The sequence below is a fragment of the Maniola jurtina genome, chromosome 8 (assembly GCF_905333055.1).
Source record: "Maniola jurtina chromosome 8, ilManJurt1.1, whole genome shotgun sequence".
Taxonomy (NCBI): Eukaryota; Metazoa; Arthropoda; class Insecta; order Lepidoptera; family Nymphalidae; genus Maniola; species Maniola jurtina.
Window position 1 is genome coordinate 10,941,792 of NC_060036.1, and position 24,799 is coordinate 10,966,590.

The following is a 24,799-nucleotide window of genomic DNA, read 5'->3' on the forward strand; positions in this document are numbered from 1 at the left end:
GAGCACGGTCACATGCCGGCGGCACCAACATCACAGACCTATTCAATTCAGTTTCTTCTCGCGCGCCCGTCGCGCTCAACGTATTGAGTGAATTCCAAGCTGAATACACGGACTGGTGCGTTTTTATTTACAATTTTCCTACTTAATCCTTTAGCAATAAAGTTCGTTTTCATTTGGAATGTGAGTTAATTATTATTTAATTGCATTGATGTTTGAACTAAGTTATGCCCGCGTTCGTATTAGGTGTGCTATCAGTATTTTGTCGTGTTAATTAATGCTTTCTACAAAATAAAATTGCACTCCAAGCATGCTAATGCATAATATGCAGTGCAATGAAAATAATATGCTTGAAGTATAAATTTTTGATCAACTTTATTTATTTAATAATGGAATTTTTATCTCGGTTTTAAGTAGTTAAAAATGTTTTATATTGTAAGTTAAGTAAGTGAGACTAATCAAAGTTATTAGTTTTGGATATTGGGTTTAAAAACTTTAGTAAGTATAGAGGTCCGATTGCTTCACTTGGTATTTTTAAATAGATTTATATGGTTAGGTAGTGCCTTGTTGCCTTTATGAAGTTATAACCGCCGCGCTGCCTTATCGACGGCTAATTTAAACTTTACTTTTTTTTTATTTTATCATATTTTCAACAACACATAGATAAAATTAAGTATCGGGATCAATGTTACATACAATTTATTCCGTATGTTCACTGATTGTTTTGCTAAGTTGCTAAGTAGTAAGTATCTGTATTATAAGTTATTGTAGTATAGTACCTATCCAGGTATATACACCTGCATAATATTATGCACCTACGTCATAGAATAGCTACCTACCTACGTCATAATACCTAGTGCCTAGATACACTTACCTACGAGTAGGTACTATAGAGCAGCCATATAGCTGAGCAGTTGGTCTTTGCACAACACCGTAGCAGTCCCGTGACAAAGAGAGGACTCTTGCTTCTAAGATTGTTGTTCGTCTGCAAAGCCTGCGCCACACAGGCGGCACGGCATGGCAAGAGATTTCCAAGCATCATCATCTCATCAACCCATTGCCGGCTCACTACTGAGCACAGGTCTCCTCCCAGAATGAGAATGGTCTGGCTGGCCAAATGTGGATTGCCAGTATTCACACAGCCTTTATAATATTATGGAGAGCTCTCGGCATGTAGATTTCCTCACAATATTTTCCTTCTCAATTACTCAATGTCCAATACTCAAGGAAATTATACCAATAAACAAGTTGGCCTATAAACTCGTTGGTTGGTAATATCATGGTAATATCCTACATCATTTGTTACTTCTTCTCGCAAAAACTACTGAACGGATTTGGCTGAAATTTGGAATGAAGATAGATAATATCCTGGATTAGGACATAGGCTACTTTTTATCCCGGAAAATCAAAGAGTTCCCACGGGATTTCGAAAACCCTTAATCCATGCGGACGAAGTCGCGGGCATCCTCTAGTTAGTACCTATAAACTAGTTACCTACTCATCGATATCGAACCTATTAGAATTCAGAGAACGAAAAGGCAAGTGAATCTAAGTACCGCTTGTCCTCAAGGCCACTTGTTAAGATATTTTTGTACTTATCTATCTGTATGTTCGTATCTTGGAAGAGATGTAATTCATCTTCACATGATGTCACAATCTGACATTGATTGGAAAGTCTCATTGAAGACAGATATCTACGTGTTATCGCGAGAAAACAGCACGTTTGACGGCAAAAGTTTGTTAAGATCTTACGTAAGGTCTATGGTCTTAAACCGGTCTTAATCTTACGGAAAATGATCTACAAATTAATAATGTTGCGTTTAGCACAGTAGGGTATAGGTAGCTGGTGCCTACGCAAGAAATAAAACCTAGCTAGGTAGGTAGGTATCTAGAATTTTCATCGTAGTTACATCTTTATCTACCACAAAAACAAAATTACCTTTTTGTGGCTCAAATAACGTTGATTTTTAAAAAAAATGTGTAATATGTACAATTTTTTTAATTGAAATGACAATCGCAAGATCATGTTTAATTGGCTCAAGTTCTTTATGATTGGCTTAAAATGCTGAAAAAGTCGATTCCGTGAAGCTAGTGGTCTAGTCTCAGAGTCAGGCTTACCTTTAGCTCTTCTCTATGGATGCAAGAGAGCTAGGTTTGCTCAGGTGTGGCCTGCGCCAGTATCGTGGCAACCCCCTCATAGTAGACCTCATAGTAACGTTTGTGATTACGGGTGTAAGTATCTAGCAATGCATGACGTGATTTCTAATACTATTCCGAAAAAAATATAATAAATATTGACTTTATTTTTTGACGTAAGATATTCTTGCCTTTATTACCTGTTATCTCCCAAAACTCATGCAAACTTCTTAGTCACTGATTGTTCCTCCCTGTGTTGGATACGCAGATAAACTTTAAGTTTTTATAAAATAACGAAGGTCTGGCACACGCTGGCTCTTAGCCCATCAATGATAGCAAAATGATAACGTTAATCCCAGTAGGCACTGAAATACCCTCAGCATCATTAGATTACAATAAACATAATTATTGTATGGCTAATGACAGCAAGATAACTAAGTCAAGTGCTCTTTAATCTTATCTTAATAATACTGAATTCGGTACTCTGTGTCAGTCAGTATTCATCAAATCAAATCATATGTGATTGATGTGATGTGATGAAATCATTAATTGTGTGATCGAAATGTCGGCAAAAAACGTTAAGATTCCTATTTTTCTTTGAAATACCTACTATCGATTGTTTTACGAGAGCTTCCTTTCTGTGTTACTTTATCTCTTCTTCTTTATTAAGAGAGTCCTATACAATAATAATAATCCATCTTTTATTCTTCTTCATCATCAAATTTACTGAATGATGTAGGTTATCTGTACGTGATAAAATGGCATCATTTCCGGTCCCTTTAAAAAACTACTAGAATAAAAAATCATAAATTCGTAATCATATAAGTATTATCCATACTAATATTATAAATGCGAAAGTGTGTCTGTCTGTCTGCTACCTTTTCACGGCCCAACCGTTTAACCGATTCTGACGAAATTTGGTATAGGGTTAGCTTATATCCCGGGGACGGACATAGGCTTATTATCCCGGAAAATCAAACAGTTCCCGCGGGATTCCTAAAAACCATCCACTTAACCGATTTGTACGATATTTGGTACCGAGGTAACTTGCGTCCCTGTAATTGACATTGGCAACTTTTTATCCCGGAAAATCAAACAGTTCCCACAGGATCTTTAAAAACCTAAATCCACGCGGGCGAAATCGCGGGCATCCTCTAGTAATGAATATTTAGCTACGCAAAGTCACACTGGAGTAAAATGACTAATGTCGTAACCAACTCAAAACAAATATTTTACTAGGGTTCGGCGCAGTGATAATTTTATGCAAACACAGCACAGATTACTTTTTATTAAATTAGGGTTCCGTATCCAAAGGGTGTCAACGGGACCCTAATACTGGGATTTGGATTTCTGTGACTGGGCTGTATCTCCACCACCGCCATACCCCTGAAATTGCCATACCCCTTTCAAGTTAGCCCGCTTCCAACTTAGACTGCATCATCACTTACCAACAGGTGAGATCGGAGTTAATGGCTTGTATTCCGATATAACTTTCAAAAAATAATAGCTATGTAACTTAGAGAATTGAAATTTTCATAGAATTCCTATTTCCGCTACAACAAAATATGATAAAAATTTCAAAATGGCTGCTGTGAAAATTAGTGTTATTTCTTGTACGATGGTAAGCAAATCTTCGTTTGCGAATCCGACTCGCACTTGGCCGATTTTTTATAATATCAGATTTCACCTTTAATGTGGACCGTATTTGGACCAGTTTCTTCTCAAGTAGATACCTATTAAAAAATTGAGCTAGGTTTCTGAAGTTTCTGTTTGTGTTATCTCATCTACTCTTGATACCATTATCTTTGTTTCATTCTCTACTTTATGTTCGTGGCTGTTCCTTTTTAACCCCCGACCCAAAAAGAGGGGTGTTATAAGTTTGACGTGTGTATCTGTGTATCTGTCTGTGGCATCGTAGCGCCTAAACGAATGAACCGATTTTAATTTAGTTTTTTTTTGTTTGAAAGGTGGCTTGATCGAGAGTGTTCTTAGCTATCATCCAAGAAAATCAGTTCAGCCGTTTGAAAGTTATCAGCTTTTTTTCTAGTTACTGTAACCTTCATTTGTCGGGGGTGTTATAAATGTTTAATTTACACTTGTTATGTTTTATTATTAGAGTTCTTAATACCCGAAGTGTGCCAAAGAGTTTGCCGCTATAACTTAAACTGGAAGCGTTCCTTTTATTGAAACAAGGAACTCTTACAGTTTCATCGTGTTTGTCCATGTTGGTATCTGTCACTATTTGGTGTATTTTTCGAAATATACCTTTTATCTTTTCTTTATTCCTACAGCTGTTGATAGTATTTATACAATTGTTGTTCCAATTAGTATCTAATTTCTTAATGTTTACATTTTCATTATTTTTGTTTCGTTTCCAATACTTTCTTAAATTGTATGCGATGGGTTTACAGCCTGTTGCCATTTACCACATACCTTTGCATCCCGTTATGGGTTCTTCTACGGATCTCCTCATTACTGGCTTAAACACGTAGAGAATGAATGAAAGTGACTCTGAGCTTTCTTATTGAGCTCTATAGTCTGCAAGCATTAGGAAGGTCGGAAGGTAAGAATATCTAGGTATTATGAAACCTAGGTTACCTAACTGTGCTAAAATTCTCAAACATGCGAGAATCTAATACCAACCTAACCGCTAATAGATATATATTAGGTAGGTACCTATCCTACCTAATCGCCTAAATTTAGTACTTCAGAACACTAACCAGTTGTTTACCTAGGTAGGTACCTACTGTTGCTATTGTTTATCGTTGTTTACGCATTGAAATGCATTGGAATTTGGAATTTCCGCTTTTACTTTGTTGCCTATAATTTGCAACATTATCCATACAGCTATTTACTAACATTATACTTAAATGCGAAAGTGTGTCTGTATGTCTATCTTTTAGCGTTCCGTGGCCCAACAGATTAACCTCTTCTAATTTGATCAATTCCATGTCCACGACATGACAATGTCCCATAAGTTCTGATGATAGCTTGATATCATTATAGCTCATAAAAATTTGATGTATGTAACTAAGTAAAAGTTAATTTAAAAAGCTTGTATCAATAGTGTAATACAAAGGTCAGTAGGTATGTCGGAAGCGGGAAGGGAAGTCATGCCGGAAATACGCTTTATGGGTCGCTGGTATTTGCGTATGTGAGTCCGTGGCCTTTCAAACATTGTCATACTCACATCCAATATGCATTATTTGAGATACAAGGAACCACGAGCTTAATTTGTTATAATCCACTAAAATATGTAAATCTTAGAGTACAACGCACGTTCAGGATGCGATATGCACACCGCCCGCCCTCCCTCTACAGCAGGAAAAGCAAGCAATACACATCACTACATAATTCTTCTAGAACACAGTCAACGTATGTTTCACTCCGAGGAGCATCCTCAGATATAAACTCCACAAAGAGATCTGCAATTATTGATATCATGGACTTCCGCAAAGTACCCAACGCCTGCTTCTATGCAATATTTATACGAATCTCTCGTACAGCTGTGAAACCAACCTGAGGGTCTGCCAACACTACGCTGTCTGGTGTGCAGTGGCTCTTTCAAAATCAATGGGTGTGCAAGATGCCATTTCAGCACCTTGGTAGTTGGTAGCCCAACGTCTAATTGGCTCTTTGAACTAGGTACCTATGTGCTCCGCCACTTGCCACTTCAGCTTCGTAATTCGCAACTCATTGAGCTATGTTTAAGAAAATATTAAGTATAAAGTCTTTTCTGTTGTAAATATCTACGTATACCACAAACTATTTTGTGCTTAGGTAGATATACTGACATAATATGCTAGGCCTGTCTATAATGGTATTATTATCAAGCGTATGTGCATTGGTTCTATGTCGCTGTTCATTTTAGTTTAGAAGGTCACTTTTTATTACAACATAAAAATAACAAAGATTTTTCAGACAGCCAGTTTAACGTTTTTGGAATTTCAATGAGTTTTTCCACAAAAGGTTGACGTGTTTGTCTCTTAGTAATTGCGTATATGCACAACGTTAGGTACTAATTAGCTTTAATGATTTGTATGAGATGAGAGCCTTTTGTGCAGGAATTTAAAAGAATTTTGAAGAAAATCCCAAATGAGCTTTTCGTACCTATAACAATAATATTCAGCTTTTCGTATAGGTAATAATATTATTGAGGAGTCAAAAATAACTCCTATTATTAAGTTAAATCACTGCCACAATGGTTTCTGTTTTGGTAATTATTAGCTAAACATACAATTGTGGAAAGATCGAAACATCTCGCTATGAACGAAAACTCACCTTGTAAGCAAGCTAATCTTTTCCATCTTTATGGAGCTGAGAGGCTGCTGACCGGGGAAGAATAGATGACTTCAAGATGTGCTGGAGGCGAAATGCTATGTTGGAAAAACGAGGGTGCTATCACAAAGGAGCTACGATCCTCAGTAATGGGGCAGCGACGCAAGGACGCCAATCAAAACGGTCGTGGCAGTTTCCTGTCTACCTGCCCGGCTAGCATGAGCAGTAGATAAAAATTATATCCCCCGATTATATCCACTGATGTCATAGAAATCAGTGGATAAAATCGGGGATATAATTTTTATATACTGCCCATGCTAGCCAGGCTGAAGCCTCATGACGGCGCGCTATTATACGTTGACGGTAGGTAGATACTTTGTCAGAAATGTTAACGTGAGTGCTAATATTTACATCATCAAGTTTAACTCACCCGAATTAAAGATGACCGAACGCATAAAATACGAACAATTAACATTTATAAACACACCTAGGTCCTAGGTGCCTAAACGATAATAATAAAAGAAACTGTACCTAAGCAGGTGCCAGTTAGGTATGTGCATTCACCGAAGTATTTTTAAGAGTAAAAAGCGATTTGCAAGTTGTCACGACAGAGCGACTTGACTACAAAAAATGGCATTGACCTTGCATGAGGTTGGGATATAATTCCTGCTTCACTAACTGGCCAAAGAGACGTAAGAACGCCATGATAAATAGTTAAATATAATTCGATGCAACGTACTTACATCGAATTATACTTATTAAAATACACATTGAACGCCGATGCAGCAGATTCGAAGCTAGATACCTACTGCTACTTGATATTAAACCTTGCACAACGGATGCGAATACAATTCTACATCGCGCTATAGAAGTTTACACGCTTGAGCGATTGGACAACTTCCGATTTTAGATAAAAAACAGTCTCAGTAGCAGCAATATTCTTATCTGGCACAAAAAAATATTCCAAAGACGCAATTGAACGGAGTGGACAGGGCTTAGCTACCAAAAAATAAAAGAAGCTGATTTAGATAGTTTTCGCATGTCTATGATCAACAAAATTAAGTTCTAGCATGGTACTCGATGATTATGATAACTACCGTATACTGCAGAGTATAGTCTTCTGGGAGAACCAATTATACCCATTCCCTTACACCTATAGGACAGTTCATCCTTGCGTCTGGGCAAAGCTAACAGATTACAGAACGAAGATCAAAAGTCACGTCATGGATTTTACATAATACATAAAATTATACGGTAAATGTGAAATAATAAGTAATTTGGTAAACAAGTTTTCGTTACGAGATTCCTTAAACAATAGAACAGCTGGTATCTGTCTACGAACCTACTTTGAGTATGCGAGATTAATTTGAAACAATACGCCGTAAATCATCCTTGGCATATAAGAGCATTCGTTGCGGCATGAAATCTATTAAGGGAGATCCTTCCAAGGCCCTAGTTCAAGTTGTTAGTTAATTTTTTCCGATGTTTTAGGAACCAACATGGCGTTAAGGGTGAGCAGTTGAGAACCGTAAAGTTAGACAGAAATGGCACAGAGCCTTAACTATCCCCTAGGACATTGGATAGGTCTTTAAACTTCAAATTTTCTCTTCGAAAGCAATTTTGGAGCCTTAAAACCTTCAAACTTCTATGTACTTAGTTACCCTAGCTTAGGTATTAGGTAGGAGATTTAGATCTTAAATCTAGGTATTTGCTGTAAATATCATCAGCAACTTAAATAACTCGACAAAAATGAACAGAATAGGAAAATTGCGCCATTTATCTATAACCAAAAATCAATAGTTATAAGTGAGAAGGTGCTCGCTCACTTATTTTGTTGAATTGAAATTGAATTTTTGTAAGAGGCGATCTCATGGTAAAGTGGTGGATGACTCACCGACAATTTCATCATTACTCACCTACAACGACTACCTACCCAGATACCTCCGTGAAATTACATCATACCAAATCAATCAAAGCAGTGTTAAGTTTAGTAAATCCACAGTTTAACGATATTGGTACTAGAAACTGTGGTAAAACTATGATTGGTAGGTAGCTACTTACTTATCTATAGTTAGCTACAACTGCGAAAACTCTTGATAATTTTTAAGTGATTCCAACTAGGCCTAACTTCTGATAAAAATTAATTGAGAGCAGGACCTTGACGCGATTACCTCAATCGAAGTTATTATGTTTTGTTATCACATCCAACTTATCTACGAGTTACTTACACATGAGAAAAGCTAAACAGAACAATAAATGAAGTAATAATTTGCTAACCTTGAGTCCTCGTGATGCAGAAAGGTGATCCGCTTGGATATCTTGCTCTCATTCCGATAAGTATCTTAGTACGATGCAATGGTTAGTATCTACATATTATATCTTGATCTAGAAATTGCTTTGAAGTGTGCAGTTGTTGACAAGGTTGCACAAGGGTAAGATATCGCAAGAATAAAATGTCCAATACATAAGCAAGAGGTTCTAGATCGGAAAATATTTTTCTAAATAGTTTTCTCCTACTCCTGCTTTGGACACTTACAAAACAGAATAGTGCTCTGTTACATATCAAACCATCATCAAGCGAAAGAAATATTCCAAGTTCCTAATACTTTTAAAAACGATTGAATCTCCAGGTTGGTCTGACTCAATTGTTTTGATCTCAGACAGTTCAATTATTATATATTGATAATATATTATCAATTATTTTGTTTCAAAGAAAAAATCTTTGAAGCTATATTCCAAGCAGATGCAAAAAAAATTGGGCACATAAATAAATTTCTGTTGTACACAATTCTTATTAACGAAATGGAACTTATAGGTAGAATAGAATATATTTTTATTCAAATAAACTTTTACAACTGCTTTGAAAGCGTCAAAGTAATTTAATAGGTTCGGAATGCCGTTCCTACCGAGAAGAACCAGCAAGAAACTCGGCCTAGTTCCAAGAGGAAGACCAATCGAAGTTTATTTTATTTAATTTTTGTTCCAGAACAAAAGGAGGCAGTGTAGTCCACCAAGATGGGGGCGATGTTCCGGAGCGAAGAGATGGCTCTGTGCCAGCTCTTCATTCAGCCCGAGGCGGCGTACACCTCCGTCTCAGAGCTGGGCGAAGCAGGCAGCGTGCAGTTTAGAGATGTGAGTATTCTTTCCTGCTGCTAAAGTGACTCGCCTCAATCGCCTTTGGCCGATACTCTCTCACAATACTCTCCCACATCAAGTTTACCGTCAAGTATGCAGCGTACTTGAAGCGATTTATTCTAGTAAGACTTAACCATTAAAGAATCCTTTTAGCTTTGAACACATCTTTGCTAGCGCCTGTGAACCATTCTAATGAAGCAAATTCTCTAAGTTAGGGCATAAAAGTCGTAATTTTAGCTTACACTACCATACTTAAATATGTTTACGAAACCAGCCAACATAAGTTACGAAACTTTATCTTTTTTGGATCTGACACATTTTTCCAATCCTAATTTGCAATTTAAATGTCCAAGCACTGTGCTTAAAACATAAATAATAAAATAGGTAACATAAAATATGCACGCGTAGGTACCTACCTACTTAATGTTTTTACTTTAGGCATTTTGTTAATAATATATACCCAAGTATAATTTTATTATGAATCTGAATGTGTAATACTTAGTTAAATGATAGTAAAGGACACTTGATCTAGTTTCAAAGCGCGTTTCTGTAAATTAACGATACAGCTGTCGAATACATTTCACAAGAGGCAATAGGTACTGTTTCTTTTGTTAAATCTTACATGGATGAACATTATTTTTAACCCCCGACCCAAAAAGAGGGGTGTTATAAGTTTTACGTGTGTATCTGTGTATCTGTCTGTGGCATCGTAGCGACATTAGCAGTGCGGATTGGGTGAGATGTGCAGATATTAATCATTTAAAAATCGCTTAGTCCACAGAAGTATGTGGGTTAATAAATCTCATATGGCATTGAATTCTCACAGCACACTTTCCTTATCTTTGTTACCTCTTCTAGAGACTTCGCTATTTATTTGATCATTGCTTAAAATGCTCGGATTTAGGAAAAACATACTTTTTCGGTATCTACCTATTATACTTGTAGTAACGGTAGCTTTTTAAATAAAAAATGAACCAATTTCGCGCTTAGTTTGGTAGCTTTTTTGTTGCTAGTAACATTTCTAGACAGTTGCTAAAAACCGATTTATTAATTTGATCCGTTGAAAATGTTTTTATGTAGTAGGTACTCTGTTTAAAAAAAATATAAAAACTTAAAATAACGAGCAAACGAGCAGGCGGGTCACTGTGATTATCGCTGCCCGTTAACATACAAGTAACTAACCGTCAATGCGTTCCGACGACTCTTTTCAGGAATTCGTTGATCTGCCTCTCGAATAATCCTAGGTAGTCTACGTTAAAACTTTATTTTCGAATGATTCCTATATGAGTCCTATCAGACAATAAAAATATTATTATTGCGAAGTACCTACCACCTATCTGATAGGTATTCAGTTTTTCTTAAAAATCTGTTAAAAAAACTTAGGTATTTGCCTCAAAAAAATCAGTACCTACCTGTCTACTACGTTAATGCTGTGGCACCCAACAAATTGTGGTAAATTGCAGAATTTATTCGACATTGCAATAACCTCGATTGATAAGTCAGTTAGCCATAACGTTGAATAGCGATTAGGTTATGAATGAAAAGGCTTGTCTACCATTGGCTCATGCCTTATCAATAAAGCCTTCATTCGAAATTATAATATAATTACAGAAGTATATTAGTAAATAAGTATTGAGTAGACAGAGTAACACTAGACATAATATGTAGGTAGAGCACTTTGCTAGGTATACAAATACAAATTTAATTTGTATACAAATGCAAAAGTGTGTTTGTTTGTCCTACAATCGGAACTCGCAACGGAGCAACGAATTTTTCATCCTGGAAAATCAAAGAGTTCCCACAGGATTTTAAAAACGGTGTTATAAGTTTGACGTGTGTATCTGTCTGTAACATGGTAGCTCCTAAACGAACGAACCGATTTTAATTTAGTTTTTTTTTTTGTTTGAAAGGTGGCTTGATCGAGAGTGTTCTTAGCTATAATCGAAGAAAATGTTCCACCGTTTGAAAGTTATCAGCTCTTTTCTTGTTAATGTAACCTTCACTTATCGGGGGTGTTTAAAATTTTTAATTTACACTTTTAATATTATGATCAACTCGAGCAATGAAGGTTTGCGTTTTGTCACTAGTTCGCCTTGTGCCACTATCAATAAGAGCATCCCGACAGCAAGCGGCCATAACGAGAGGTTGACCCTGCAGAAACGGGATCCGTCGTTCGGAGCAAAAAAACCAGCTTCGCATGATTAAATGAATTCCACCGCCATGCCAGTGGCTTGCTCGGGTTTAAAACCTTCAATGTTCTTAAATCGCCCTTTTTAAGTACCTACCTAGTTTATAAATTCTTTTTGAGCAGCGTTTTAGAAGTTATTTTTCTTTTTAGAAGTTATTTTTAGATTCTTTTTAGAAGTTATTTTTTAAGTTTTTAATCGAACTGACGTGGAAATTGCCTATGCGTTTTTATGTTTGCTGTTTCAATTTTAAAAGATTCTAATCATTAGTCATCACACTAACGCACTAATCACACTTCACACTAATATTATAAAGGCGAACGTTTGTGACATGTTTGTTACTCCTTCACGCAAAAACTACTAGATAGATTTTTCTGAATATAGATAGATAATATCTTGGATTAGCACATAGGCTACTCTTTGTCCCAGAAAATCAAAGAGTTCCCACGGGATTTCGAAAAACCTTAATCCACGCGTACGAAGTCGCGGGCGTCAGCTAGTTAGGTAATAGGTGTCATTGCATGTTACAGTAGTACGCCTATGTTCACGTAAGGGCCTTGTATCTATCTGCGCAGAAGGCAATTCGTATCTCTATTTTTTGGAAATTCCAAGGGAGAGTGAAGGGAAAGAGATTTTAACAGGCATGTATAAAGGGTTATACAAGGAGTGACACTCACGGGATTTTTAAGAACCTAATTCCACGCAAACGAAGTCACGGGTAAAAGTTAGTACACCAATAAAATAATATTGGCAATTGTGTTTTGAACCTACATTGAAAATTGCTATCTGATACCTACTACTGTTATTATTCGTTGTATTGTATAATATTACGCTTTATGCTTACTAATGTTTTCGCTTTCAGCGGTTACCTCTACTCTAGGTATTACGATCTACGCCACAAGCCAACGAAATGAATAATAATAATATTATTACTAATATTATTTGTAATTACCTTTTGTTTTCCTTCTGGCTACTACACTTTATGGGAGGTAAATTAGCCATAAAACCCAATGCATATAAATTGCGAAATTAGAATCAAATCATTGTAGTAGGTATTTCCACTTGAAGTATTTAGGTAGGTACCTACCTGTCTACTTATTTGAATTTACTTGAAGATTGTGACTTTTCCTTAAGCTCTATTATTATTCATTATGATCTGGGTAACAAAATTTCCAAAACGTAAAATGAAGAACTTTGTCCTAGGTAGGTGCCTTTTGCATTGCCTGACGCGGGCAACGACGATGACGTGCACGAAGTGACCCCGGAAGAATTGAGAGCAGTGTTGCGGAGACTTCAGGCCAAAAACACCGCCCCAGGACTCGATGGCATACCTGGCCGTGCCCTGGTCCTGGCCTCAAAGGCTCTTGAGCCTCGATTGTTAAGTCTCTTTAGCGCGTGCTTGGAGCGGGGCCAGTTTCCACTTAGTTGGAAGGTCGGAAAGCTGGTCTTGCTGAAGAAAAAGGGGCGCCCGGCAGATACTCCGTCTGCATATCGGCCCATTGTGCTGTTGAACGAGATGGCAAAACTCTTCGAGAGAATTGTAGCGGATCGCCTCGTCCAGCACTTGGCGAGTGTGGGGCCGGACCTGGCGGACAATCAGTTTGGTTTTCGCCGGGGGCGCTCCACAGTGGACGCAATCATGCGCGTGAGAACCTTGGCGGAGGAAGCAGTTTTCCGGGGCGAGGTGGTGTTGGCGGTTTCTCTCGACATCGCGAACGCCTTCAACACCTTACCCTGGAGCTGTATCAGGGAGGCGCTTGTTTACCATCGCGTACCAAACAACCTCCGTCTTGTGGTTGGGGCTTATCTGGCGGATAGGGCGGTCATGTACCCGGGTCGGAATGGCTGGGGTCGGCGAGAGTGCTTGTGCGGTGTTCCGCAGGGGTCTGTCTTGGGACCACTCCTGTGGAACATTGGTTACGACTGGGTGCTGCGCGGGGCACTCCTGCCCGGCGTCGGTGTCACTTGCTACGCTGACGACACGCTGGTTACGGCGTGTGGCGAGACACACCGGCAGGCGACATTGTTGGCAACCGCTGGGGTTGCACAGGTCGTAGGGAGGATCCGGCGCCTGGGTCTCGAGGTGGCGCTTAACAAGTCGGAGGCGATGTTCTTTCATGGCCCTCGACGCGCGCCACCTTCGGGATCCCACATCATCGTGGGTGGCGTTCGCATCGACGTCGAGTCAACAATGAAGTATCTGGGACTCATCCTCGACGGCCGGTGGAATTTTGGGCCACATTTCAGGCACCTTCTACCCAAATTGATGGGAGCTGCGGGAGCGCTTGCTCGGTTGCTGCCCAATCTCGGTGGTCCAGACGCCTCCTGTCGGAAGCTCTACACTGGGATCGTGCGTTCAATGGCCCTTTATGGGGCTCCTGTGTGGGCGGAAGCTCTGACGGACCGCAACGTCGCAATATTGCGGAGACCGCAAAGATCGATGGCCGTCAGGGTAATAAGGGGGTACCGCACGATCTCCTTCGAGGCGGCGAGCCTCCTTGCCGGATGTCCACCCTGGGATCTTGAGGCAAAATCTCTCGTTTCCTTGTACCAGTGGAATAAGGAGGTGCGCGGGCGGGGTGAGTTACCGATGCCCCAAGAATATGCGCGGCATCGCTCCCAGCTCCGAGGGGTCTTATTAGTGGAATGGAGGGAGCGGTTGGATAATCCCAGCGCAGGGCATGCCACGATAGCGGCGGTAAGGCCTGTCATGGAGGATTGGCTGGGGCGCCAACATGGCGTCCTAACCTTCCGGCTGACGCAGATACTTACCGGACATGGTTGTTTCGGTAGGTATCTGCATCGCATAGGTCGGGAGCAATCGCCCGATTGCCACCACTGTGAGGACAGCCTTGAGGACACGGCGCAGCACACCCTGGAGGAGTGCCAAGCTTGGGCAGAACAGCGCCGTACACTCGATGCGGCAGTTGGTGTTGGTGGTCTCTCGCTCCCAAACATCGTGCAAGCGATGGTTCGGAGTGAAACAGCGTGGAGTGCCGCTGCCTCCTTTTGCGAGGAGGTGATGTCTGCAAAAGAGGCGGCGGAACGTGAGAGGGAAATTTTGATGGTGGATCCCTCTCGCAGGAGACGCAGCGGGCGCCGAAGGGCGAATGATGACCTCCGGCCTCCATGAGTTGCCGACCTGCGGTTGACGGGCGTAAGGGGCGTTCGTCAGCCGATACATAATCAGGTCAGGAGGTAGCGCGCCGTGTTCCGGGTGCGCTTCTGAGACGGAGCTGGTAGCAGCCAGCCTAGCGAAGGGACCCGTCCGCTTGGCGGCGGGTCAAGTCCTGGCGGGAGTGCGGTGAATACTACATTAGTGATACCCGCGCAACCGCCAGTCCGTTGAGGAACAAACACAGGTTTTAGTGGGTGCAAGCCCCACATAACCCCTCCGTTTCCCCTGACGGAAGGGTATGCGTTAGGCATTTCCTGTGTAAAAAAAAAAAAAAAAAAAAAAAAAAAAAAGGTAGGTGCCTAACAGATGTTTCATTTAAGAGGACTAATGAATATAAAAAATAAAACCGACTTCTAAAACCACAACCACTTAAAAGTAAAAAATATTTTTTATTTAGCTACACGTGTAATGTACCTAGTTAGGTATGAAGTCGAGCGAGCATAAAATTAGAAATCCAAGTGTGAAGCTCGCCCGACTTCATACCTAGGTACATTACACGTGTAGCTAAATAAAAGTTACTTTTTACTTTTTAGTGTTTGTGGTTATTGAAGTCGGTTTTATTTTTCTTTTGAAAATTTTTGATCACAATTTTTAGTGACCCCACTGTACTATAATAGACTATGCCTTGTTAAAACCCTACTGTTTACTAAGCTATTATACTGATCGCGAGCAATTTGCTCTTATACATTGAGGAGTTCTGTTCTCCATCTCCGAAGATATTCATTAGATCTTCACCAAAATATGGGACCACCTGCACAGTATACCCTTTCAAAAAAAAAACCAAATCGGTCCAGGGGTCTTTGAGTAATCGGGGAACATACACAAAAAAAAAGATTCCGACGAATTGAGAACCTCCTCCTTTTTTGGAAATCGGTTAAAAATAAATAACGACTCTTATAACGACGCAATAGGTAAAGTGCAATTCAGGTCGCACAGCGCTGTGACTTACAATTGAACAAACACCTTCCTTTTCGATCATGTGGCCTTTTCTTCCTTTGTAATTAGTAATTAGAGATAAGTGTTGTGAAGAGGCGCGCCGCCTTAGGTAAGTAGGTAGGTAGGTATTCTCGGGTCACATGACCAAGCGAAACCAGCCTGCTGTAGGTATTACATACGCTTGCCATATCAATGAAAAAAATTGTTCTAGATACCATTTCCTCATTATTAGCCATATTAAACAGCTTTTCATGCATTTTCTTTTTCCCTTATTACAGCTAAATGCCGAGGTGAACGCTTTCCAACGTAAATTCGTGAACGAAGTGCGTCGTTGCGATGAGATGGAACGCAAGCTGCGGTACATCGAAGCGGAGGTGCATAAGGACAAAGTGCCAGTGCCGCAGGTCAAGGATATGCCCCGTGCGCCCAACCCTAGAGAGATCATTGATTTGGAGGTAGGATTCTTAGAATAACATACATCGCTTGGACGCGCCGCGCCGCCGGTTTTAGTGATGCAGTAGTTGCAAAGGTTTGCACAGTAATTAAAAGCCGCGATGGCGGCTCGCGGCTTGAGCGGGACTGCTCTGACCGCCGGCTTTGGTCTGTAATCTGCTTTATACATGAAAAATGAAAACATTTAGAAACAGATTGTATGAAAATCACAGGTTAATCGACTGATAGGACCTACTTTGAAGTTTGGATCCGGTGGTAAATCCCACTTCTGATTGAAAACCCAAACCATTCCTTTGCGCACGTCTCGTAGCCAATCGGTAATAAAGATAAGCAGTATTAAGAAAATCTAACCTAATGAAATTAAAAGAAACCCTAGATTTAAAGAACTGTTGGATAAGCTACCAACGAGAATAGACTAATTTTAAAGAAAAGTATTTTTAAGGCATTTCCATACATGCCTATTTCTGGCAGTATAATAAGATTTACGTGTAGGTAAAATTTTAGTCTATTGACACAAACCTACTAAATGTCTTCATACACACGTCAAGTCCTGTTATATCCAAATCTTTGTAATGATTTGTAATTAAAAATATGGATGACATTAAGACGTAGTGATTACATACTCTTTGATTACGACCATTCAAGTTGTCTTTTCCATTTTCAGGCGCACTTGGAAAAGACCGAAAATGAAATCCTAGAACTTTCGCATAACGCCATCAACTTGAAACAAAATTATTTAGAGTTGACCGAATTGAAACATGTCCTCGAAAAAACCGAAGCTTTTTTTGCTGCCCAAGAGGAAATTGGAATGGATTCCCTGACCAAGTGAGTAGACATACGGTCTTTAGTTTCCTTTAGTCACATAAGGGATAGGTTATATTAGACACGCTTGTGGATTATGATGAACACCTGATGGAAAGTGATAATGGTCTTATGCTGAGATCTATAGAGCGCTCTTTGACTTTGCTCAGACTTAAGACACTGTTAAAACGAGACAGTGTTATAAATCCGTCTCGTTTTAACTGAAACTTAAGTCTAAGCTAAGTCAAAGTACGCTCTATAGATTACAACCTAAGATTACTTCCTGATACTGTATGTCCATCACATAGTGATTCTGCCAACAGCTGCTTTTGATGCTGCAAGATGCTAGAATGGAGACCGCACGTCTATCGGTTCTTCGAAGTAATTGCTCCGCTCATTGCCACCACAGCTTCGCAGTTCGTTGAGCTGTGGCTGAACTGAATCTTTGCGTTTAGGTCGCTGATATCGGATGAAGCTGGCCAGCAAGCCGCCACACGGGGTCGTTTGGGCTTCGTGGCTGGCGTGGTCCAGCGCGAGCGAGTGCCGGCCTTCGAACGAATGCTGTGGCGTATTTCACGAGGAAACGTGTTCCTGCGCCGCGCCGAGCTTGATAAGCCTCTTGAAGATCCCAACACTGTAAATTTTCATTTTTTTTTATGCACAACTAATACATTATGTCTGATTTTTTTATATGCTTCAGTTTTAGAGATTTTTTTCAAAAAATGGAGGTGCCTATATTATATCCGGTTATAATCCGCTGTTCAATAAAACTAAACCTGTTTTGAAATTCATGTCCTTACGACTTTTCTATCGCTTCCATATTTGCAACAAAGTTTTCCTGGTTTCAATCTTAACTCGAATTATAGAGAAGAGATGATCAGCCTCAATTATCTAATATCAAACATAGGTCTATATACCAAACTTGGGATTTATTATGTAAGTTTTCTTTTGTTGAAACACTAAAAAAATTTACATAATAAATCACAAGCAATTATTTGAATTGCGATCTATACGTGCTTATTTAGTAGATAGATGAGTATGGCAATCAGAAGGCACCTCTACATTTGAGTACCATTTGACTTTGTTATAATGTTTCGAAATAATGACAACGTTGTAGCAATTCTTTTTTTACCATGTCCCAGGGTAATGAGATCTACAAGACGGTTTTTGTCGCGTTCTTCCAAGGAGAACAACTCAAGTCTCGGATCAAGAAGGTGTGCTCCGGCTTCCACGCGTCGCTGTACCCGTGCCCGCCCTCCAACACCGAGCGACAGGACATGGTCAAGGGAGTCCGCACTCGTCTCGAGGATCTCAACATGGTAAGTTCCACAACTCATTGTTAAAGGGGAACAACTCAAGTCCCGGATCAAGACGGTGTGCTCTATCTTCCACGCGTCGCTGTACCCATGCCCGCCCTCCAACACCGAGCAACAGGACATGGTCAAGAGGATTCGGACACGCCTCGAGGATCTCGACATGGTATACTCCGGAACTCACAAGTCTTTGATAAAGGAGAACAATTTGAATATTGCATCGAGACAGTCAGCTCAGATTTCCATGCGTCGCTGTACCCGTGCCCGTCCTCCAACGAGGACATTGATCCCTCACTGATGAGTGAGAAAGACAGTACAGCTTGGCTACTGTCGGATGACCCACATTTCATACCACATTTTTTATCTAATTATAGGTGCTAAACCAAACTCGTGACCACAGACAGCGCGTGCTGATGAGCGTGGCGAAGGAGCTGGCGAGCTGGTCCATCATGGTGCGCAAGATGAAGGCCATCTACCACACCCTTAACTTGTTCAACATGGACGTCACCAAGAAGTGCCTCATCGGCGAGTGCTGGGTGCCCACTGCGGACTTGCCCAACGTGCAGAAGGCTTTGGCGGACGGATCTGTGAGTTTTAGACGTAGATTTTTTTATAAGGTTGAAAGTACCGAACAATCTTCTAGTGTTGTATTGACTTGTGGCGTGTTGTGGAAAGTCAATTAGAGTTACATTTTGAATGAAGACATGCGACTACGCAGAATGCTTTGGATAAAAAATCTTAAGTTTTATATCGACAAACAATATATTGATTATCTCGTTGAGCCAGTCAGCTTATTCGATTACGGATCATGAAATCGCACCATGAATCAAAAAAAAAATCCATCGAAAAATTCTCAGTAGCAGCTCCAGAGATAAGTTGGCAGCGCTGGTGCCACTTGCTCCTAGGCCTGATTTCTCTCCGGTCGTGTCGGATTGCTGTCCCAACAGACTTTGAGCATAAGGGCATAGACAGTGCATCTGTGCATCTGCACACACTTGTGAACTATAATGCGCTTTTGGCGTGAACACACAAGACAGTCATGTAGGTAAAATCTGTAGTACCAGATACATTTATAACATTTCCAATGCAATCCCAGCCTCTAAGAAATTGTTTATCGTATCCCTGGCTAACTCTGTTTTGTTTCCTTTCAGAACGCTTGCGGAAGCTCAATCCCATCTTTTCTGAACTGCATCGAATCCGACGAGGTCCCGCCCACGTTCAACCGCACCAACCGCTTCACGCGCGGCTTCCAAAACCTTATCGACGCTTACGGTGTGGCTTCCTACAGGGAATGCAATCCAGGTATGAAAAAGCGATCATAATGAGCTTTGTACACTTTAGACCATGTTCTGAGGCACTAATTGGACTAACATGTTCAAGGGTTTTGACATTTAGCAACTCCAGGGGGGGCTATAGCACGAAAGTTGTGATCGATCAACAAATAACAATTCATGCCTGTTTTTAATTGTTGTTTTTCCTGACTTATTGGTTGCAATCCGTGATCTCTTCAGAATTTGTAATATTGACAAAATATCAGCGCTGTCAGCATGACAAGTTTCTACAGAATAACATTCTTGTGCAAGTCTTAAACTCAGTCTTACTTAAATCCCTTGAGAGTTTAGCTACAAAAAGTTCATTGGTTGTACACGCTTGCCCAACGTTTATTAGAACCAAACACTAAATCCTTGTGTGCACTTAAAATAAATTTTAGTGGATGGGACAATCTACCAATTTTCACTCACCCGTTAAAAGTATTCTCTTTTCTCTTGCAGCACTCTACACCATAATAACATTCCCGTTCCTATTCGCTGTGATGTTCGGAGACTTGGGCCACGGCTTGATCATGGCTCTTTTCGGCTTCTGGATGGTCATCAAAGAGAAGTCGCTCTCCGCTAAGAAATCCACCAACGAAATCTGGAACATTTTCTTCGCCGGCCGCTACATCATTTTACTCATGGGTTGTTTCTCCATGTACACTGGACTCGTGTATAACGATATATTCTCCAAATCGATGAACATCTTCCAATCGTCGTGGTTCTCTCCATACGATGACCACACTCTAGAAAGTAATAAAGCCTTCACCCTGGATCCTAAAGACTCGTATATTGACACGCCGTACTTCATCGGTATTGATCCGATTTGGCAGGTAAATCCTTAATGATCAATATTATAATAGAATTGACAAGTTTTTTATTCAAATGAACTTTTATAAAGTGCTTTCGTATCGTCTACCATCTGGTCGGGATGCCCTTTCTGCTGGATCAGAAAGTAATCAGAAAGAAACTGCACAGCTTTCTTTTTAAAAACTACGATGCCAAGCAGTCCGTATATTCTATGGTATTACAGCATCAAGATTTACGTTTTCTGATTTTTTTTCAGACTGCCGAAAACAAAATCATTTTCTTGAACTCATACAAAATGAAACTGTCCATCATTTTTGGCGTCGTCCATATGATCTTTGGCGTCTGTATGAGTGTCGTTAATTACAAGTGAGTTCTTTTATTATTGATATTATTACCTATTAATTATTATTTTTAAAAGAGTAAAACAGATTAGGGATTTTGAAATGCACATCAGAACATCAAAAATGTTGTCGATATTCAATTTTTTCTACATTTTTTCATCTGTAATATAGATAAGATAAAAAATTTGTGACAAATCGAGTCATAAAATCATTATTTTTGTATGTGTTATAAGATTAGGTTTTTTTGCTAAGTCCAACCAAGTTTGCTGTAAGTTTTGTTGTGCTGTGCCAATACTGTAGTTTCGTTGCGAGTCCACCATTCCAGCACCGTGAGAACCTAACGTCTATCAGTTAACGGCATCAAAACTTTAAGAACATTAATAGCATAAAAATTCAACAGCTTCTTCAAGCGTCGCTATTCGATTTTGCTGGAGTTTCTGCCACAAGTGGTGTTCCTGCTCCTGCTCTTCTTATACATGGTGTTCATGATGTTCTTCAAGTGGGTTGCCTACAGCACTTTCTCTACAGGTAAGATAATCTTTGACTTTGTTTAGAATCTCATCTCGCCGACCCTCTATTGAGTATGGGGTTTCCTCTCAGAATGAGAAGGGATTAGGTAGTCCACCAGGCTGCCAAGTGCGGATGGGGACTATGCACACTTCGAGAACACTATGCAAAAGGCTTGCAAGTTTCACCGTTAAAGCAAGTGATATTTAATTCCTGAAAATGCACATAACTCTGAAAAGTTAGAGGTGCACGCCGGATATCACGTATAGGAGGCTGACTTCAACCAGTAGGTGAAATCACAAAACTATTCTAACCCTAAAATGTGAAAAATTGATGGGTATTGTAATTATATTGTCAATCGATTCTTTGACAAGAGCTACCGCAGAGTTTCTTGCTGGTTCTTTTCGGTAAGAAGGGCATTCCGAACCGGCTACATTCTTGAATAAATTTATTTTTTTATTTTTATATCCATTATCCACAGAACAAGCGTACACGCAAGGCTGCGCGCCGTCCGTGCTAATCCTCTTCATCAACATGATGCTGTTCTCAAGTACTGCGCCGGAGGAGGGCTGCAATGAGTTCATGTTCGAAGGCCAGGGCACCATTCAGCGCGTGTTCGTACTCATCGCGCTCTGCTGTATACCTGTCATGCTTCTGGGCAAGCCCTTATATCTTCTGGCGGCTAAGAAGAAACAAGTTAAGGTTGGTATTCCTCTACCATCCAGAATTTTTAAAGTTCCGTACCTCAAGAAAACCTATAGGGTACTTCCCGTTGACTTAGAATTTTTTAAATTCAGTGATAGGCTTGCGCTTGACGACAATCATGCCTAAATAAGCAGTGACGAGTTTTTTTCTAATTGGTTGATAGGCTTGTACTTGACGACAATCATGCTTAAAAAAAACAATGTCTAAGTTTGAGCGCGCTTGCGTAGAAGATACCTATTCACTTTGAAGGCATTAAGGTTATACGTGGCATGTACCACGGGACATTGGTAGGGCATTTCACACCTTAGTGGTTCGTAACAGAAACGTTGACACAAAGTTGTGAAGTTCCTGAGCAATAATAATAAAGTTCATGAGCTAAGAATTATAATTGATTTCTTCCTCCTCTTTATGTTTAATCTCGATACTAACTATTCACTTATTTTCACCAGATCAAAAAAAATTAAGTTGCAAAATTGAACAAAAATAGAGATCTTTTAAATGGGTTGCCTGGAAGAGATTACTATAGTAATAAGGTCGCCCTTTGTTTGTAAATCTATCCTGTATTTTATTCTTTGTTCATAGTTTTAAGCAATAAAGTGGTTTAAATAAAAAATAAATGAAATGGGAATGTTCAGCCGAACTTATCGCACGCCGCAAACTTCTATTCTAGATTTAAATTCGCATTAAAAATACTTAGGCATTTGTATTTTGCTTGCGGCTCGTTTCATAACGCTTTAGCAGCTTTAGAAACCATCTTCTTTTTTAAATTGTCATTACTTCACGTACTAAAACCTTCCCAAAACTTCACAATTTTAGCCTGAGCAATCTAACGGTAACGTGAACCAGGGTATCGAACTGCAAGAACAGACCGACATCGGCGACGCGCAGCCCAAGCCTCAGCCGGCGTCTTCCGGCGGCCACGACCACGACGATGAGCCCTTCAGCGAGATCATGATCCACCAAGGCATCCACACGATAGAATACGTGCTCAGCACCATCTCCCACACGGCCTCCTACCTTCGGTTGTGGGCCTTATCTCTTGCTCACGCAGGTAAACGCTGTTTATGCTAAATTATTTCATCGTAGCTTATGGAAATTATAACAAAATTTGTTCGAACCGCATCACAACGAGCTCTTGAAAGATTTCGAAATTGTTAGTGTATACTGACCAAAATGGTGCATATGCCGTTACTTACAATGTACGAAGAAGGAAAGCAAGGTATTGAATACGTGAGCAGTACCACACGGCCACCTTACTCCATCTGTGGAATTCTGATCAGTGATTTAGATATTCATTTTGGAGATGGAGATCGTAACTACTCAAAGGATAACAGCCTTGACGAGAACCATCCGCCATTCTCAAAGATCTTCATGTGGTTTGAAACTTGTTACAAGAGAGACTTGCGTTTGATGAGTAGGTAATGATTAATGGAAAGTAATGATGCGCGCTCGCTTAGATGCCTATTCACTGTCGCCTTGAAGGTATAATCAAGTTATAAAATGGACGCGGAAAGGATGTTCCATTCCTCAGCGGTACTCCCTCGAAAATTCCAAAGTTAACTCTTCGTAATTGGTCTATTTCTTCACAGAGTTATCGGAAGTGCTGTGGAGCATGGTGCTGAGCTTTGGGCTCAAAGACCACGACTACGTGGGCGCCATCAAACTGTACGTGGCGTTCTTCTTCTGGGCCTTCTTCACGCTCGCCATTCTCGTCATGATGGAGGGCCTCTCTGCGTTCTTGCACACATTGCGTTTGCATTGGTAAGCACAACTATTTATATTTAACGACCAAACGGGCAAAGCGGTCAATCTCAAGAGACAAGCCGACTACGCAATAGGTAGATATTATAATGCCCAAGTATATGTAATGTATGAATTCTTTATCTCCTCACTCCCTCAGCCCGATGGGACAGCAATGCCATACAACCGCAGAGAAAGGTGGCCGGAGGAGGCATAAGGGAGTAACACCGCAAACTTCCTAACTCTTCTAGACCTATTCATCTTATTAAATGACCACACAGTTCACCTTTTCAATCAATCAAACTGCCAATGCGTTGTCGGCTTGAATGTTTTTGTTTATTCCTTTGTATATCGTAGTATTGGGGGAATGTCTTACTATAATTTATCACAGTCTTTTTTACTCCGCTGTAACGATAGAATGGAAACTCTAGCTGTTTAAAAGTACTCAAATAAGTAAGTAAATAGTCAGATTTGGATCAAAATCGGTCTAAGAGGACCCAGAAAACAGATTGACCCGAAAATCACGAAGTGAAACCGAGGAAAGGCCAGTTTGTATTAATTAATCCCATATTAGTTTGTATGACGTCTCTTAGGAGTTTTTTTAAGGATATTTAAAGCCTACGTATAAAATTCAATGTATTTACTTTCAGGGTGGAGTTCATGAGTAAATTCTACGCCGGTCTGGGTTACATCTTCCAGCCATTCTGCTTCAAGACAATCCTCGAACAAGAGGATGACGAATAAATTCATTATAAGTAATTACATATTAAAAATCTAACGTAGATTGCAACAGTATTGGCATATGATTTGTATGCAAAATAGGTGCAAAGGTCACAATATGCAATTATGCATAGTCGTTAAATAAATATTTGTGCATTTTTTTGAATGTTTTATTTTGACTACTCTAATCAATAATAGTCTGTATATATAAATACAAAAAATTGCTAAGATCTATTCGAGTAATTGATGA

At 40.0% G+C, this 24,799-nt stretch overlaps 1 protein-coding gene across 3 annotated transcripts; it reads left to right on the top strand.

The window, feature by feature from the left end:
• LOC123867437 (V-type proton ATPase 116 kDa subunit a1) lies at positions 1-24,709 on the top strand. 3 transcript variants are annotated; one of them, XM_045909472.1, is made up of 15 exons: positions 1-115; positions 9,384-9,543; positions 16,125-16,301; positions 16,964-17,124; positions 17,556-17,736; positions 18,243-18,419; positions 18,788-19,000; positions 19,565-19,715; positions 20,186-20,559; positions 20,793-20,902; positions 21,278-21,405; positions 21,866-22,086; positions 22,906-23,140; positions 23,679-23,850; positions 24,480-24,709. In XM_045909472.1, the coding sequence occupies exons 2-15, from the start codon at positions 9,427-9,429 to the stop codon at positions 24,571-24,573; spliced, it is 2,511 nt and encodes an 836-aa protein (XP_045765428.1). In that variant the 5' UTR covers positions 1-115; positions 9,384-9,426; the 3' UTR covers positions 24,574-24,709. The 3 variants fall into 3 exon arrangements, with proteins under 3 accessions (XP_045765428.1, XP_045765427.1, XP_045765429.1); XM_045909471.1 differs by having other exon boundaries at positions 9,398-9,543; XM_045909473.1 differs by having other exon boundaries at positions 9,398-9,543; positions 22,936-23,140.
• Positions 24,710-24,799: the final 90 nt, after the last annotated feature.

Excerpts from the sequence above, each read along its gene's own strand:
- LOC123867437 (XM_045909472.1), top strand. The coding sequence starts at position 9,427 with ATGGGGGCGATGTTCCGGAGCGAAGAGATGGCTCTGTGCCAGCTCTTC. Across the intron at positions 19,001-19,564 it reads AGGCTTTGGCGGACGGATCT|AACGCTTGCGGAAGCTCAAT; the intron begins GTGAGTTTTAGA and ends GTTTCCTTTCAG. Across the intron at positions 20,560-20,792 it reads GTATTGATCCGATTTGGCAG|ACTGCCGAAAACAAAATCAT; the intron begins GTAAATCCTTAA and ends ATTTTTTTTCAG.